Below are 13,680 nucleotides of genomic sequence, written 5' to 3'. Positions count from 1 at the left end.
GTGTGTGTGTGTGTGTGTGTGTGTGTGTGTGTGTGTGTGTGTGTGTGTGTGTGTGTGTGTGTGTGTGTGTCTCCTTTGCCTATGCGTACAACCAACAATCCCGTCTACATCAAACTTGGTAGGAACCCAGTTAAGTACATTGCTGAGTTTGAAGTGGTTTTAATGTAATTGCTAAAAAAACATTTAATAGCACTTCCAGCTACCCACTTGTGATATGTTTCGGGGAACACTAGTGAATTCTAGTCATGGCATCATCACCACAACTAAACCTACAAGAACACTTCTCACAATATGCTACTCAATTCCTGGTGCTTCAAAGCAATGGACTACCGCAAGATTACATTTCAATTGGATTATTTTTAGCACTTCCATCAGTTAGCTGTGTTCCCCAGACTCAAGATGCTTGTATACTGTACCAGTATACAAAATACATGTGGATGTACTTCACTGAGGGTACACTCAGAGAAGCACATTTTCATTGACTGTATCCTCTTAGTTGTCCTCTTCAGGAAACTGTAGCATTATGTGTGTGTCCGCTTTCACAACAACAAATTTCTTACATGTGAGGCGTTTGGAGGACATTTACGGGGTTACACTCTCGCCGAACAGATACTCTTTCAGTAACTTGTAAATCTAAAGATAAGAAAAGTCAGTAGTGGAGCTGGAGATGCAGGCTGAATACCTCAGTGAATGTGACTTCTGAACCAGAAAAATGGAAGAGCACCTGAAGGCAGCAGGATGTGAAAAAAAGGCATTAACAGATGCTAACAGAGAGCTGGAACGAGCTGAGGTAAACACAATGAACTAAAGAGTGAATAAAAATAAAAGCAACTCTGCTGGTTTCAGCTCTGTGACCTCTGATCTACAGACCGTCAAACCTACTGAAAGCAGAAACACAGTGATGCAGATCGTTTAAAATACACACAAACACACCCACAGTAGAGTTAAGAGCGCTGTTTACTGATTCACTGCGAAGCCGTTGACACGAATTTGAACTGAAATTTTATTTTTAGTCTTTTTCATTTAATGAGCAAAACAGCCTGTAGGGCAGCTAAAAATGAGCATTTGTAATGTGGGAAAATCTCTGTGCAGTTTGGTACTGGCCAAAATGCTGATGACTGAGATCAGATATATGGAATATGGAAAAGTTAAAAGATGCCAAAAAAAATATAAGAGCAACTTTATTGCTTATTTAAATGTTGCTTTACTTTACTGTGAAAATAGAGGGCAGCCAGCTCCAGCTGAGAGTGCTTTTCTTCTTCTCATTCTATTCCTCTACCTCTACCTTCTACCTCTAGAAAATAAGACGAGAGAAAGCTGATCTTTGTCTGTCCTTCTGCAGTATTTTTTTTCATGATTCGAACATCTTTTCACCGAGCACACTTACTGTCTGACACCCACACACACAGATTTTAGAAGTGTAACTCGAACAAACCCTTTTGAACTTTACATCTGCTCACACTGCACTGTCTCCTCGGGCTTCACATTAACAGTCCTCAGATTCCACCTACACTATCTGGACTTCGTGAGGGGTCAAACTGGGCTATAGATTTAAGCTGGCTACCACAAAACTACCTCCATTACTTATACTGACACACTGATCAGTAGTGATTCTACCGAATCCATGTATTTACAACCATATACCCAGCAGTGGTCTGGTTTTATGCATAAAGTCTTCTCTTGCAGCCACATTTAATGTAACAAGAACAAGAGTGCTTCAAATTATTAATTTAATGAAATTATTAAATCCATGTGATACATAGAAGAATACTTATTATGCTCATTTCCAGACACATATTTGTATATTTCTGGACTCTATTATAGTAGCTGTGCATGAATCATGAAATAAATAACAGACACACACAGAAAAAGAGCAAAGTGTCTGCTACTGAAAGAAATAAGCCTTACAGTAAGATAAAAGTAGATCTCTTTGTAGAACAAACAAATCTCGAGCTTACATTTTCATATAACAGTGCAACAGATCGATATTTTTTTATGCCACATAGCTACTATAAAAATGTTGTTTTTTAAAGAAAGAGCTGACAGGAAGTAGAGGATTTCTGGTACACAATTGGTATGCATCTGCAAGCCACACCTGCCTCCACCTCTGCTCCTCCTTTTGGTGCTATGTCTGACCTAGTCAATAACAATAACTGCTCTCCAGTCATCCAGCTTTCCACATAGAGCTGTGCCAACATAGAAAGGTCTCCAAAAGGAGCCAAATATAAGGTACGCTTACTAAATTTGCTTTTACAGTAATAACTTTTAAAGTGTGGCTTATGTTTCCAAATACCTTTTAGGGACTGGATTAGTAGATTTGTGATATGTGGATGTCACCAGTATAGAGACCAGCTTCTTTTAGTAAGGGAATACTGTTGACATTGAGAGTATTAAAAAAGTTCAGTTGGAAAATAATTTTTTTCATATACATGGATATAGCTATAAAAATAATATTAAAGTTTTACATTTTGTTACAAATATTTGATGATAAAATTAAACAAGTTTAAAATATTTAGAAGTAATTCCTGTGAGACAGAAACTTCAAACTGTTCTAAACACTTGGTTTGACAGTTTTTGTCATGTCATTGAATAAGGACACCCTAATATGGTCATCTCAGGCAGCCCCACCCACCTGCTGCTAAAAGCCCTACATTCCTAAGAGATAGCCAATCAGAGGCAAGTAGACGAAAAGAGAGGAACAGGTCTTAATTTCAGACAAAGGGTGAACTAAGGTGCAGCACCAAAGTCTTTATAAGACAAAGATAGATTATTTTGAACTGTAATTAATGCAGAGCTACTCTGGTAGAGTCCAAGAAACTGAGTTGGAAATATTGCAGAATGAAAAAAAGAAAGAACAAAACCCCCAGTAATATTATTTCAATTTGATGACAAGTCAAATAGCTTTACTGCATTATTACGGTTTACACCACTGGATGGTATCGCAGGTTGAAACTCTCTGTGCGAGTTCATATGAGGGTAGCATCAGCTGTGGGAGCTGACGCGGGCTCATCCTGTTGCATCTGCAGTGTAAACGAGAAAATCAACATTGACATCTGATGTGCAGCTGCAGGCCATGAGAGAGAGAGAGAGAGAGAGAGAGAGAGAGAGAGAAATTGATCGAGGAGGTGTTTGGAGCTGTGGGGCGAGCTGCACCAGGCGGTGTCGTAGTTAAACTGGTCGTCCAGCATCACAATAAAGCTCGAGTCAGGACAGAATACTGATGAGGATGAAGGACACGCCTCTTCCTCCACCCCCACTGCGCTCTTCTCTCTTTTCTCCTCCTTTCTCTCAAAAGTCCTCTTCTGTATTCTCACATTTCTTCATCCTTTCTAATCCCTCTTACCTTCCCTTACTGCTTTTCCTCCTTCCCTTCTCCTGCTCTAACTTTCTGTTCCTTCTTCACTTCTTTCTTCCCATTACGTTGTCCCTCATGTATTTACTTCTTCCTTCCTCTCCATTCTTTTTTCTCCCACTATCCTCTTATCCATCCCATCATCTCTCTCGCTGTCTCCCTGTCTCTGCGGTCCTCCAGTCGTTGATTAAATGGTAGCATGGCGGTTGGTTAGGGATCAGTTCTGCAGTGTGCGGGCGGCGAGGACGAGGCAGTATATTAACGAGGATCCCGCCGTTAACGAGCCATTTTTTTAAAGCTCTCATAAAAAAAAAGAGAGAGAAAGAAAAAGAAGAAGAAGCCTCTCCAGCAGGCTGCTGCCATGACAGGACACACAGACAATGTGTGTGTGCGGGTGTAGGTGTGTCTGTGTGTCACTGTTGACGACCTTGGCAGAACAGTAATGGGTTTCGTTTCTATCTCAGCCCTCAGGGTCTCGGCTTATCAACTCCTGACTGTCACATTGCAACGCCATGTTAGACTGTATATCTGTAAAGAACTCCCCCTGTATCTGTGCATCGCTGAAGAGCTCCAGCTTTGTGTATGCATCAGTGCAAAATATATGCATATGTATATGTATCTCTACTCTGGATGTTTCTGTGAGATTCCAGAAAACTTCAGATAGGGCTACGAATCTCAGGAAATCTAAGTTTTTGTCTCTTTACATCTCTAAAAAATGCTACATTCCTCCAGAAAACTCTGGAATCTCCCAGATACCAAGGGTTCCAGATGTTTCTACCTATATCCAGAGAACTCATAAAATTTGTAAAATTCTTTTTTTGTGTGTTTGAACTCTCTGGTTGACATTAGCATATCTACAAATCTGTAAAGAACCACAGGCATGTCTTCAAATCTGCTGAAAATCATATATGTATGATCCAAAGAACTCCAGATGTTTCTACGTGTCTCTAGAAAACTCACGGTGTCTATGCATTACTAAGAAAACTCTGGATGTTTCCTCAAACATGTAAAATAACCCTACATGGTTTTGAATCTTTATGAAGATCAACATGTCTCAGAAAGACTGTAAACATGTTGACAAATCTCAGAAACATCTGGAGTACATGTATCAATGCAACATTTCAATGTGTCTGTATTTCTATGAAACTCAAGATGTCTACATATCTTGAGACAGTATCCCCATTCAGGATGTCCTATAATCTCTAGAATACAGATATGTATTCTTGTCTAGATAACCAGAGATTCCTTCAGACAACTGGAGACCTGTTGCACTTGTTGAAAATTTTAGCCATATATGTATGGAGGACTCCAAATGTGTCTACAGAAAACCTGATCGTACCTATCTACATGTAAAGATCTTCAGGTACGATCAGTGCAGAATGCCAGTAAGTCTACCAATCTACAGAAAGCCTCTGGAAGTGCTGAAGTGTGTAGTGCTACTTAGCCAACATATTCATAAATCAACATGTGTTGGTGTATCTCTATAGGAGTCCAGATGTGTTTACATATGCCAAGAGAACCTCCAGATGTACTTACAAATCTCTACGGATCTACAGATGTCCTCCACTCTCTCAGACACTCAGGTGTGTTTAGAAATGTCCAAAAAGCTCCACATGTGGAGATGCATTACTACAGAACTCCAGATGTTTTCAACAATATCTCTACAGCCGCAGGTGTTTATCAAATATCCATACATCTCCTTATGTGTTTCTCCACAAGACCAAATATGTTTGTGTAATTCAAAAGGTCTCTCGATGTGTTTACAAATACAGAACCCCAGGCGTGTTTACAGATCTCTGCAGAATTGCAGGTGTATCTATATTGCTATAAAAAATTAACTTTTTATTGTACGTCTGCAGAACTACAGAGAGAAAAAGTATTGCTCACTGTAAACATGACCACACCTGATCCTTTGTCTCTTCTTTTGGACTTTTATGCCCTTCTTGGTCATCTATTTTTCTGCCTCCATACTCTTTCCATGGGGTTTCATTAAAGTTGATGAAATGTCTCTCTATCCAGCGACCCTTTCTTCTGTTTTTCTCTGTATGAGATCCACATCTGACCCTTATCTCCCATCCACCGCCTCTCCCTTCCTCTCTTAAAGAAATCTCAATCAAAGACAACAAGTTAAAAATAACCTCGTTGTGAGTTTCCCCACAAAAACATCCAGCACTGAAGGTTACGAAACTTTGGTGAGCCAAGTTTTCTCCACTGCTGGTTTTTCCTGTGACTATCATCACATCATGAGGGTAGAACCGTTTTATGAGAGTTATAAAGGATTTATGTCAGCTGCAGGCTGCTGGGCGTGCAGAGAAGGGCCAGCTGTTTAATTCATAAGATGAAACTTGGCTCTGAGTTGGATGTGTTTCATTTATCTCACTTCTGCAGCTCATCGTCTGCAGGGACAGCTAATGAGTCTCTCTCTCTTTCACACACTCACACATGGTATAAAGGCATGGGTATAAGCCATCCAACATTATATCAATCAATATATAAACAAATATAACTACAGTACATGTTAAACACACCAAAGGCTGTGGAGTTACATGTTAGCAGAGTCCTCGGCATTAATATTTCAGGACTTCACAGATTGAAGCCTAATTATTAGAAAGTGCCTCTTCTAAATCAAAAATATAACTACACTGGTTTCACTAGCATCAGCTCAAACCTGCCTGGAAGACAAATTGCAAACAAAACAGCAAAAAAATTTGATTAAAGCCATCTCTGTGTGCTTGCTTTAGCCCCTCCTTCAGTGTTTAAAAGCACAAAGCCAGATATATCAGCTTTTCAAAAAGTTTGATTTTCCCAGTCATGAGTTTGACTTGGATATTGATCAAGCTGCAGCCTCAAGCACTCAAAAATGAGGCCAGTGTGGAAGTGCCAAAACCTTCCACAGTTTCTCTAGTGGCCACTCGAATTGGCTCCAAAAGAGAGCGAAAGCAAACATGTTTACAACCTGATACAATCTTCATCTTACTCAACTGTTCAAACAGTAACTGGACTTAAACCTCTGCATGATTAGGTGTGTGTCCACTTTGATAGGTGGGCTATTACAGTAAGCAAAATATGACGTAAAAGTGTAAGTGTAATACTGTTATTATTTCTCAAGCTATTAATCCTACTTGCTCCTACAATGGCTGCTACCGCTACTTCCACTGAAGTTAATAATTTCAGCTACAACTACTAATGCTTAAAATGCCCAAAAAGCTACTAATACTGTTGGACACATACGCTCCATCTAGTGATACAGCTAATACTGCTAATATAAGCCTCATGTTATGCACTGGCATGTTATTATATTTTAATCAAATCTGCTGCCTTAGTGCTCTGTAAACACAGATTACTAGGATTGTTATCGGCGCCTGGTGAGTCATCCTACCTGTCAGGGATCGAGTGACGGCGCTCTCGTACAGAGGGACTCCCTCCCCAGCATTATTGAAAGCCTTCAGGGAAATCACATAGTGCGAGCTTGGCTCTGAGGAGAAGAAAGACGGAGAGAGAGCGAGTCATTTTAAATGGCATCTGCCACAGTACATTATCATGTTAAGATGCAACTGATTGCTTGCTGTCTTCTATGTGTTTCAGCAGGGTCTACTTAAAGGAAGCATCATTAAAAGTAAGCAGGGAAAGGTCAAGACTAGTTTGACCAAAGTGACTCGACATGAACACAAGTCTTTAGCTAAACCCTGCTCAGTGACTGTAACTTTTCTCTAGTTTGACAGTAAACACAGAAAGCTGCACTTTTTCAAGAAGATGCAGGACTTGAAATCTGCAAATGTTACAGGATTTTTAAAAATGAGGTGTTAGAGGGGGACTGCCATGTTATCAGTTGGTATAACTCAAAAGCACAAGATTCAGTAATGAGGTGGGCCTAACCTAGAATACCTTAGATGCGCAGTCAGAAGTGTCCTACTGTTCACATGTGGTTTAAATGTCATAAACTGGCTTTAACTAGTTTAAGCAAAGAGTTTGTGGGACAGACGTGGTCCAAATGCCTCATCTGGTCCATATAAGGCAGGTGTGGCTGAACTAAAGAAGCAACAATCAAGGCCAAGTTGGTCATGTAGGTCAAACATTCCTTTCTATTTGGGCCACAAAGTCAACGGTGCAGCGGTGCATCTGCAGGCCAATTGGTAACCCACTTTATCATGTTTTTTGTGATGATTGATCCCTGACCTGTTTTATTTTGTGGGTTTTGCTTGTCATACTTGCTCTCCAACGTTCCACATATGCACATGAAAGGCTGGAGAGCTCTCAGTAGAGAGTCCTGCTGCCAAATATAAATTGCTGCTGGCGTAAATATCAATCTCCCAGTGACAACAGTAGCTCTAACTAAATTATGTTTTATTGAGCTGAGTAGCAGAAGTAAAGAAAATCGTCTCACACATCCTTTGTTGTAAATTTTCAAAGGACTTACAGAATTGTAGGCAGTGGACCAAACCACCATGAGGAATATGAGGGGGATTCAGTTTTTAGAACTTTATTGTTTTGAAGTCATAACTAGCTGTCAGAGCTTCCACTACATATAATTGCATTTTTTTTGATTATTTTGTTCTATTTTTCCCACATATTTTCTGCCCACAGTTCCACTGATGTGACAAATAATTTTGGCGGGGTTAGTGGCCAAGTCACAGCCACGCGCTTAGCCACACCCTTGCCGCAGACATCTGTAGTCATCATCATGCAGCGGCTCATCCTGCCACAGCCGGTCACGCGTGATGATGCTGCATGTTCTCACCATGTTGCGCCAAACCTTCGCAGCAGTTAGGCAAACACGGCGGCTCCGCTCCCCAGACGCATGAATTAATGATCGCTATGAATTATAAATACCGTGTACATATGTGCACTCACTCCCATGTGTGCATGCAACACAACGGCCCGATTTTATTTTTTCCATCACTCCTCCATTATGAGACCTGAGATGGGAATTCTCAGCCGCATATAAAATTGCACCCTATTTGTTATTGTCTTCTTTGGCATGCAAATTGGTTGTTGCACTCACTGGGGAGGATGTTTTCTCTTTTTCGACCTTTCACAATTAGATTTCCACCTCAAGCAGCTTTCTTATTAAATTCTTTTAAATTATTGATCGTAATTAAATGGGGGGATTTCATCTTCATAATGAATTAATGGAAGAGGCAAACGCTGTGTGTCAATATTGGCACGCTGTCAGCAGGAGCAGCTGGATTTATGAAGGATGAACTTATTAAGTAGGTGCTGTTGATAAGCATGCTGGAAATGCCATGACATGATGAATTATTTTGGCGCTGATAAGAGGAAGGACAAGAAATGAAAAAAGGTTCTGACAGTGATGGAAACTATTGGTGATTAATATTCTGCTTATGACTGCAGGTGTTTCTGGCTATGAGGCCTGGTGTTGCATCAGGTGTCCTACAGCTCTGCCAGTTTGCCCTTTAGCCAGACACTAAGTAGATCCAGAATATCCTAAATTCACAGTAAGGCACCTAGCTCCTAAAGGATGAACACTTTGCTGAAATAAGTAAAATTCTGTCCACAATAGTTGTTTTACACAGTCTCAGTATCTAAATATCCAAAACTTTTCCCCCAAACTGTGATACTTTGTCCTAATGGGCTTTTTGTGTATGTGTATGTAAAATCACAGTCAAATAAGAGCCATTACATTAAGACGGTTCCCACTGGATGTAGATAATATCATACTCTAAGATGTTCTCTTTGGAAGCAAGGTTGAATTTTAACAAACTTTGACTTTAGTAAAAGGGTGAATAGCCTATAAAAATAAGCAACTTGTGTCACAAGAGTGCCTCTACAGTAAAAATAAGCCAAGCAGCCTCTCAGGATGAAATAAAAAAAAAAAAACAACCACCTCCTTGGTGGTGGTTATCTTCTGGCTCGTTTTGATAAACACAGACTCCAATGTTAAAATGTCCAACTTTACAGCAGAAATTAACATGTATACAGCCTTTTACTGATAACAGTTTTGGTCTCTATGGATAATTTCAGCCTTCATAACAACTGCACAGGGATGAAGTTTTATATCACTCATCCATCTGGATACAGGAGTTAGGAACTTAGTGAGTCTGATTGACTCACTAAGTACAGTGGGAGTGGTGAGCTCCCTGTCTAACCAAAAACAGGAGAAAACAGTTGAGTACCCAGCACAGAGAGCTATAGACAGTCCAATCTGCTAGCCCACCCCTTACTAATCTGAGGCAGTGAAATGGACCTCTCAATCACCTCTGCAGTCCTGCTTTGAGGTGCAGACTGCCAAAGATGTTTGTGCTTCTGTTTTGGTTAGTAACAATTATACGCTTTTTGAATATTCATGATTTATGTTACTGTTTTGTTTCAGTACATTGAGCTGTAATGAAAATGCAGGAAAAATTATGTCGATCCATAAGAAATGGTGACCTGTTTTGGCCTCAAATATTAAACCTGTCCACTGCTTGCAGTAAATCAGACTTTGAAGGTACAGCTCTCAGTTGGAAGGTCTATTTTGTCTCCTTTTGTTGGCACTAGCTGGCGGGTAATGTAGGCTGAATGTGTCCTGGATGAAAATGGTATCCATTTTCTTTGCAAACTATAGGTGAAGTCACTCCAGCCACTTTCATACCTAGGTTTTCAATGGAGTAGTATCTCTGCTTGCTGTCCACTCTGACCGTCTCAGCGTAGGGACTGCCTACTCCATAGCCAATAATGTAACCCCTGACCAGGATGTTAGGGCTGAGCGGTGGAGTCCAGGACATGATGATGCTGTTGGGAAGCGGCCTGACGTGCAGGGAGCTCGGCTGGTCAGGCACCTGACTCTCTGCAAACAAACCAACAATAAAATGTCAGACACAAAGACGATGACAGCACTGTGGTTTGGGGACATCGGTACATCACTGACCTCTACCACCGCCAATAGTCTTAAAGCTAACCCTGTTAGTGCTCACAGAAGCAGGTACTTAGAGCAGCTGTGGGTAACAAATGCTAACCCTGTTACCCCTAAAAAGACCTGACACTTAGTATTATTCCTTGGGAACAGATTAGATGAGATTAGAGCACTCTCGGTCCTCGGGGGGAGATGCTTCATATCACTTTATTGAGTGATAATCCATCGAAATAAGATTTGTGTCTCCCTCTGTCCCGGCCCGGAAACACAGTTAGCATGGATGTGTTTGTTGTTTTTATCTCTGCAGCATCCTGCTGACCAGAACATCCTGGTGCTGAGCTGGTTATCGTTTTTTAAATTATTCTGCTAAGAGTTATAGGGTCGAAAATCCCCAGAGCTGCTAGCCAGTTTGTTTCTGCTGATTGTTTTTGCTTCTGTCTGTAGCCTCGTAATGGCTTTGTAACTCTCGATAACGTAGCTGTAGGCAGATATGAAGACAGTTTTAATGCTTATGAATATACAGTAACCATTATAACTGAGTTATCAGTTTATCTTTAAAGAGTACCTTTTATACTTATGTCCCATCAAAATATACATTCTGGGGCTGAAATGTGTCTCAGATAGTTGATAACCTGAGGGGATGCACCAAGACCCAGTATAAGATAACAGGGGTCATACAAAGCTGTTCTAGTACTTTAGTCCATGAATAAAAATATAGAACAGGAAATGAGGAGAACAGACTAACTTTAAAGCACTAAATCCTCCACTTATGTCTTTGCTGAGGGTGTTATAGAGTAGCTGCTGACAAACAAATTTGTTCAGTACTACATTATGGTTGTTTTGAATGCTAGATAGCAGTCCAAATGGAAGGCTCGGTGACTGTTACATAATTCAGAAGAAAGCAGAGGGAGAAAGAGATGTTTTTTATTTGGACAAATTAAAAAAAAACTCTCAAATGACATTTTTTATCTACCCTCATATGCAAATGTGCAAATTCTTTACGTTGTTCATGTACTGCTCATTCATTAGTATTTAAGCTTAAATGAAGCAAATCTTTCTGTTTTCTTACACATGGACGACTGCTTTTCCTTTTCTTTCCGCTTTATTCCATCTCCTCTCACATCCCCCTCCTTGAGCTAAACCTTCCATCAATCCACCCGACACCCTTCTTTAACTGGTTAAATATTTATGCGAGTGTTAGGGCAGTGGAGGTATTTACATCCTGTTATACAGATCACCGCTGTCACACACACATGCACACAAAAACACACACACGCTCTATCACTCTCTGTTTTTACCATCCAGGTCATTCTCTGGCGTCTCAGCAGTGTACCAATCGCTGGCCGGGCCTGTACCATTTGCTGTCATTGCTGCTACCTGGAAACTGTACTGACTGCCCTTCTCTAGACCTGGAAAGAGAAAAAGAGAGTGAAAGCATGTCATTATGCCGTCATCGTTTTCCTGTTGTACGGCTGTAAAAACACGGGTTTGCTGCTTATAACCGATTCACAATCAACACGGTGTCACAGTCATTAATGGTCATATATGGACCCAGTGCCACTCCAGGACTGAAAAATGAAATACAAAAAATACAATTCCTCAAATGGCCACTTGAGGCTCACTGTCATATCGACTGTGTGGTGATTGTTGTTTAAATTGAATAACTCCAATATTTGGATTTTTATAAAAGTTTAAAGTTTGCAATTGAATGTCAGCACAGGTAACTGTAGCAGGGAGCTGTGTACTAGTCTTCACCTACGCTAATTCAAAATGCTGAAAGGCTCCTCTGCACTGCACTTGTGGTCTTGGTGCCTTTTTCCACAACATTTCTAATGGACCTCTCTGACAGACCTTAAGTCTTATATAGGCTTTCTAGCTTAACTGGCCACTACCCAAGTTTATTTTATGATTCGAGAGCTTTTTCATTCATTTGAGCCAACATTTCAATTTACGACTGGACAGTGCCCTCACCCTTATTTTTAAAATTCAGTTGCTGCTAACCAGCTAGTTCTGCTCTTTCCAGTGTCGAGTGTTGCTACTGGCAGACTGGCCAGGTTGTAGACTTGCTTGGGAGATCTTCCAAATATCAGTGTCAGTAATGGTCCTGTTAGTGATGGACTCCCAAGTGGACCATTTACCGTGAGGTTGTTGGCTCACACCATAATTGTGCGCTTTCCCTCCATCCACCTTAGTTACTATAAAGATAGCAAGCTCTTTCCTCTCCTTTCTGGTAGCCTTTGGATCGTCTTTTTGGCACTGTAACCCACCCTAGGCCGACAGTGTTGGATTGCATAAGACCAACAATTTCCTAGTGCTTCAGGCAATTTAAGGCCTTGTCTAACATTTGAGTTGCACTCCACTTGCGCTCTGTGTGAGTTTTGAGATTGGCAGCTTAAATAGCCGGGTCTGCCGAGTCTCAGCTTCAAAAGGAGCCTTACCTTCTCATTTTTGTAGCCCACGCTAATTAACTAAAGTGGGAGCTGGTGTTACCGTTACTGCCGCAGAGGGGAGGAATTGAGCAAGGCTACAAAAAAGTACAACAAATAAAAGCTACAAGAAACCAGAGTGATTAAATCTGTGCTGCTGTCAGATTGTATGATTGGACCACTTAAGCCATCTAGCCTGATATCAGAACACTCAGAGTGTTACAGTCTATTAAGGAGCAGAGTTCAGAAGTGTTAAATAACTGTGACAATGATGCCCAGTACACACATGGCCAAGTAAACCTAGCATGTCATGCGTACCACAACTATGCAGACATTTGAGAAGACAGTACTCTGAAGAATATTTAATCATTCTCATTCAAAAAAGGAAACACATTTTTTTTACCTTGAAATTCCCACTGCTTGTTCCACTATGTGGGATAAGCAGTTAAGAAAGTGCATGGTTGGATTTGGGGCTTAGGTAATACGTGTCATTACATAAATGGAGTAAATTTAAGTTTTAATGTTAGCGTTAAGTATGTTTGTTTAATGTGCCGTTCTTTTCACCTCCTCTGAGAAGCTGAGTTTTTTTTTTTTTATTCAAGAAATAATTTTATTAATTTAAATTTGTCTTTTATTATCAGACAATAAAAAGGAGTGATTACTGCTGACGGCCGGGCTTGCAGCAGGCGGATCAGATTCCAAACACGCACACACACAAAAGCAGAGCTGCCACTGGGCAATGAATTCTGATGCAGACAGACAGATGAAGATAACCATCAGTGGAAAATAATGAAAAGGAAGATCAGTTTCATTCAAATCCTGCAAACCTCAAATTGAAATAATAGCTGGTGGCAGTTTGAATGCAGACACACAATCACACACACAGACCCAGACTTGCAGCTGTTTTTCACCAAAGTAAAGAAATAAATTGACAGTTCCACAGACATATTCAAGCACACACACATATCTTTAGGATTTACGTCTTCTTTGTCTCTATTTGAAGATTTACGCATGCCGACTGTCAGACTCCCATCACGTTCAGTGAAAAC

At 40.5% G+C, this 13,680-nt stretch overlaps 1 protein-coding gene across 1 annotated transcript in view; it reads right to left on the bottom strand.

The window, feature by feature from the left end:
• dcc (DCC netrin 1 receptor) overlaps positions 1-13,680 on the bottom strand; it is a 339,139-nt gene that overhangs the window by 76,615 nt on the left and 248,844 nt on the right. The window contains exons 14-16 of the mRNA XM_005725637.1: positions 11,504-11,614; positions 9,945-10,139; positions 6,732-6,827 (exon numbers count right to left, since the gene is read on the bottom strand). Coding sequence (XP_005725694.1) covers positions 6,732-6,827; positions 9,945-10,139; positions 11,504-11,614 — 402 coding nt within the window. The remainder of the gene's footprint in view (positions 1-6,731; positions 6,828-9,944; positions 10,140-11,503; positions 11,615-13,680) is intronic.

Source organism: Pundamilia nyererei, unplaced genomic scaffold, assembly GCF_000239375.1.
Source record: "Pundamilia nyererei isolate P.nyererei 1_Seehausen unplaced genomic scaffold, PunNye1.0 scaffold00016, whole genome shotgun sequence".
In the NCBI taxonomy this organism is placed as follows: Eukaryota; Metazoa; Chordata; class Actinopteri; order Cichliformes; family Cichlidae; genus Pundamilia; species Pundamilia nyererei.
The sequence above is the reverse complement of the archived record's forward strand: the minus strand, read 5'-3'. Positions and strand labels throughout refer to the sequence as shown.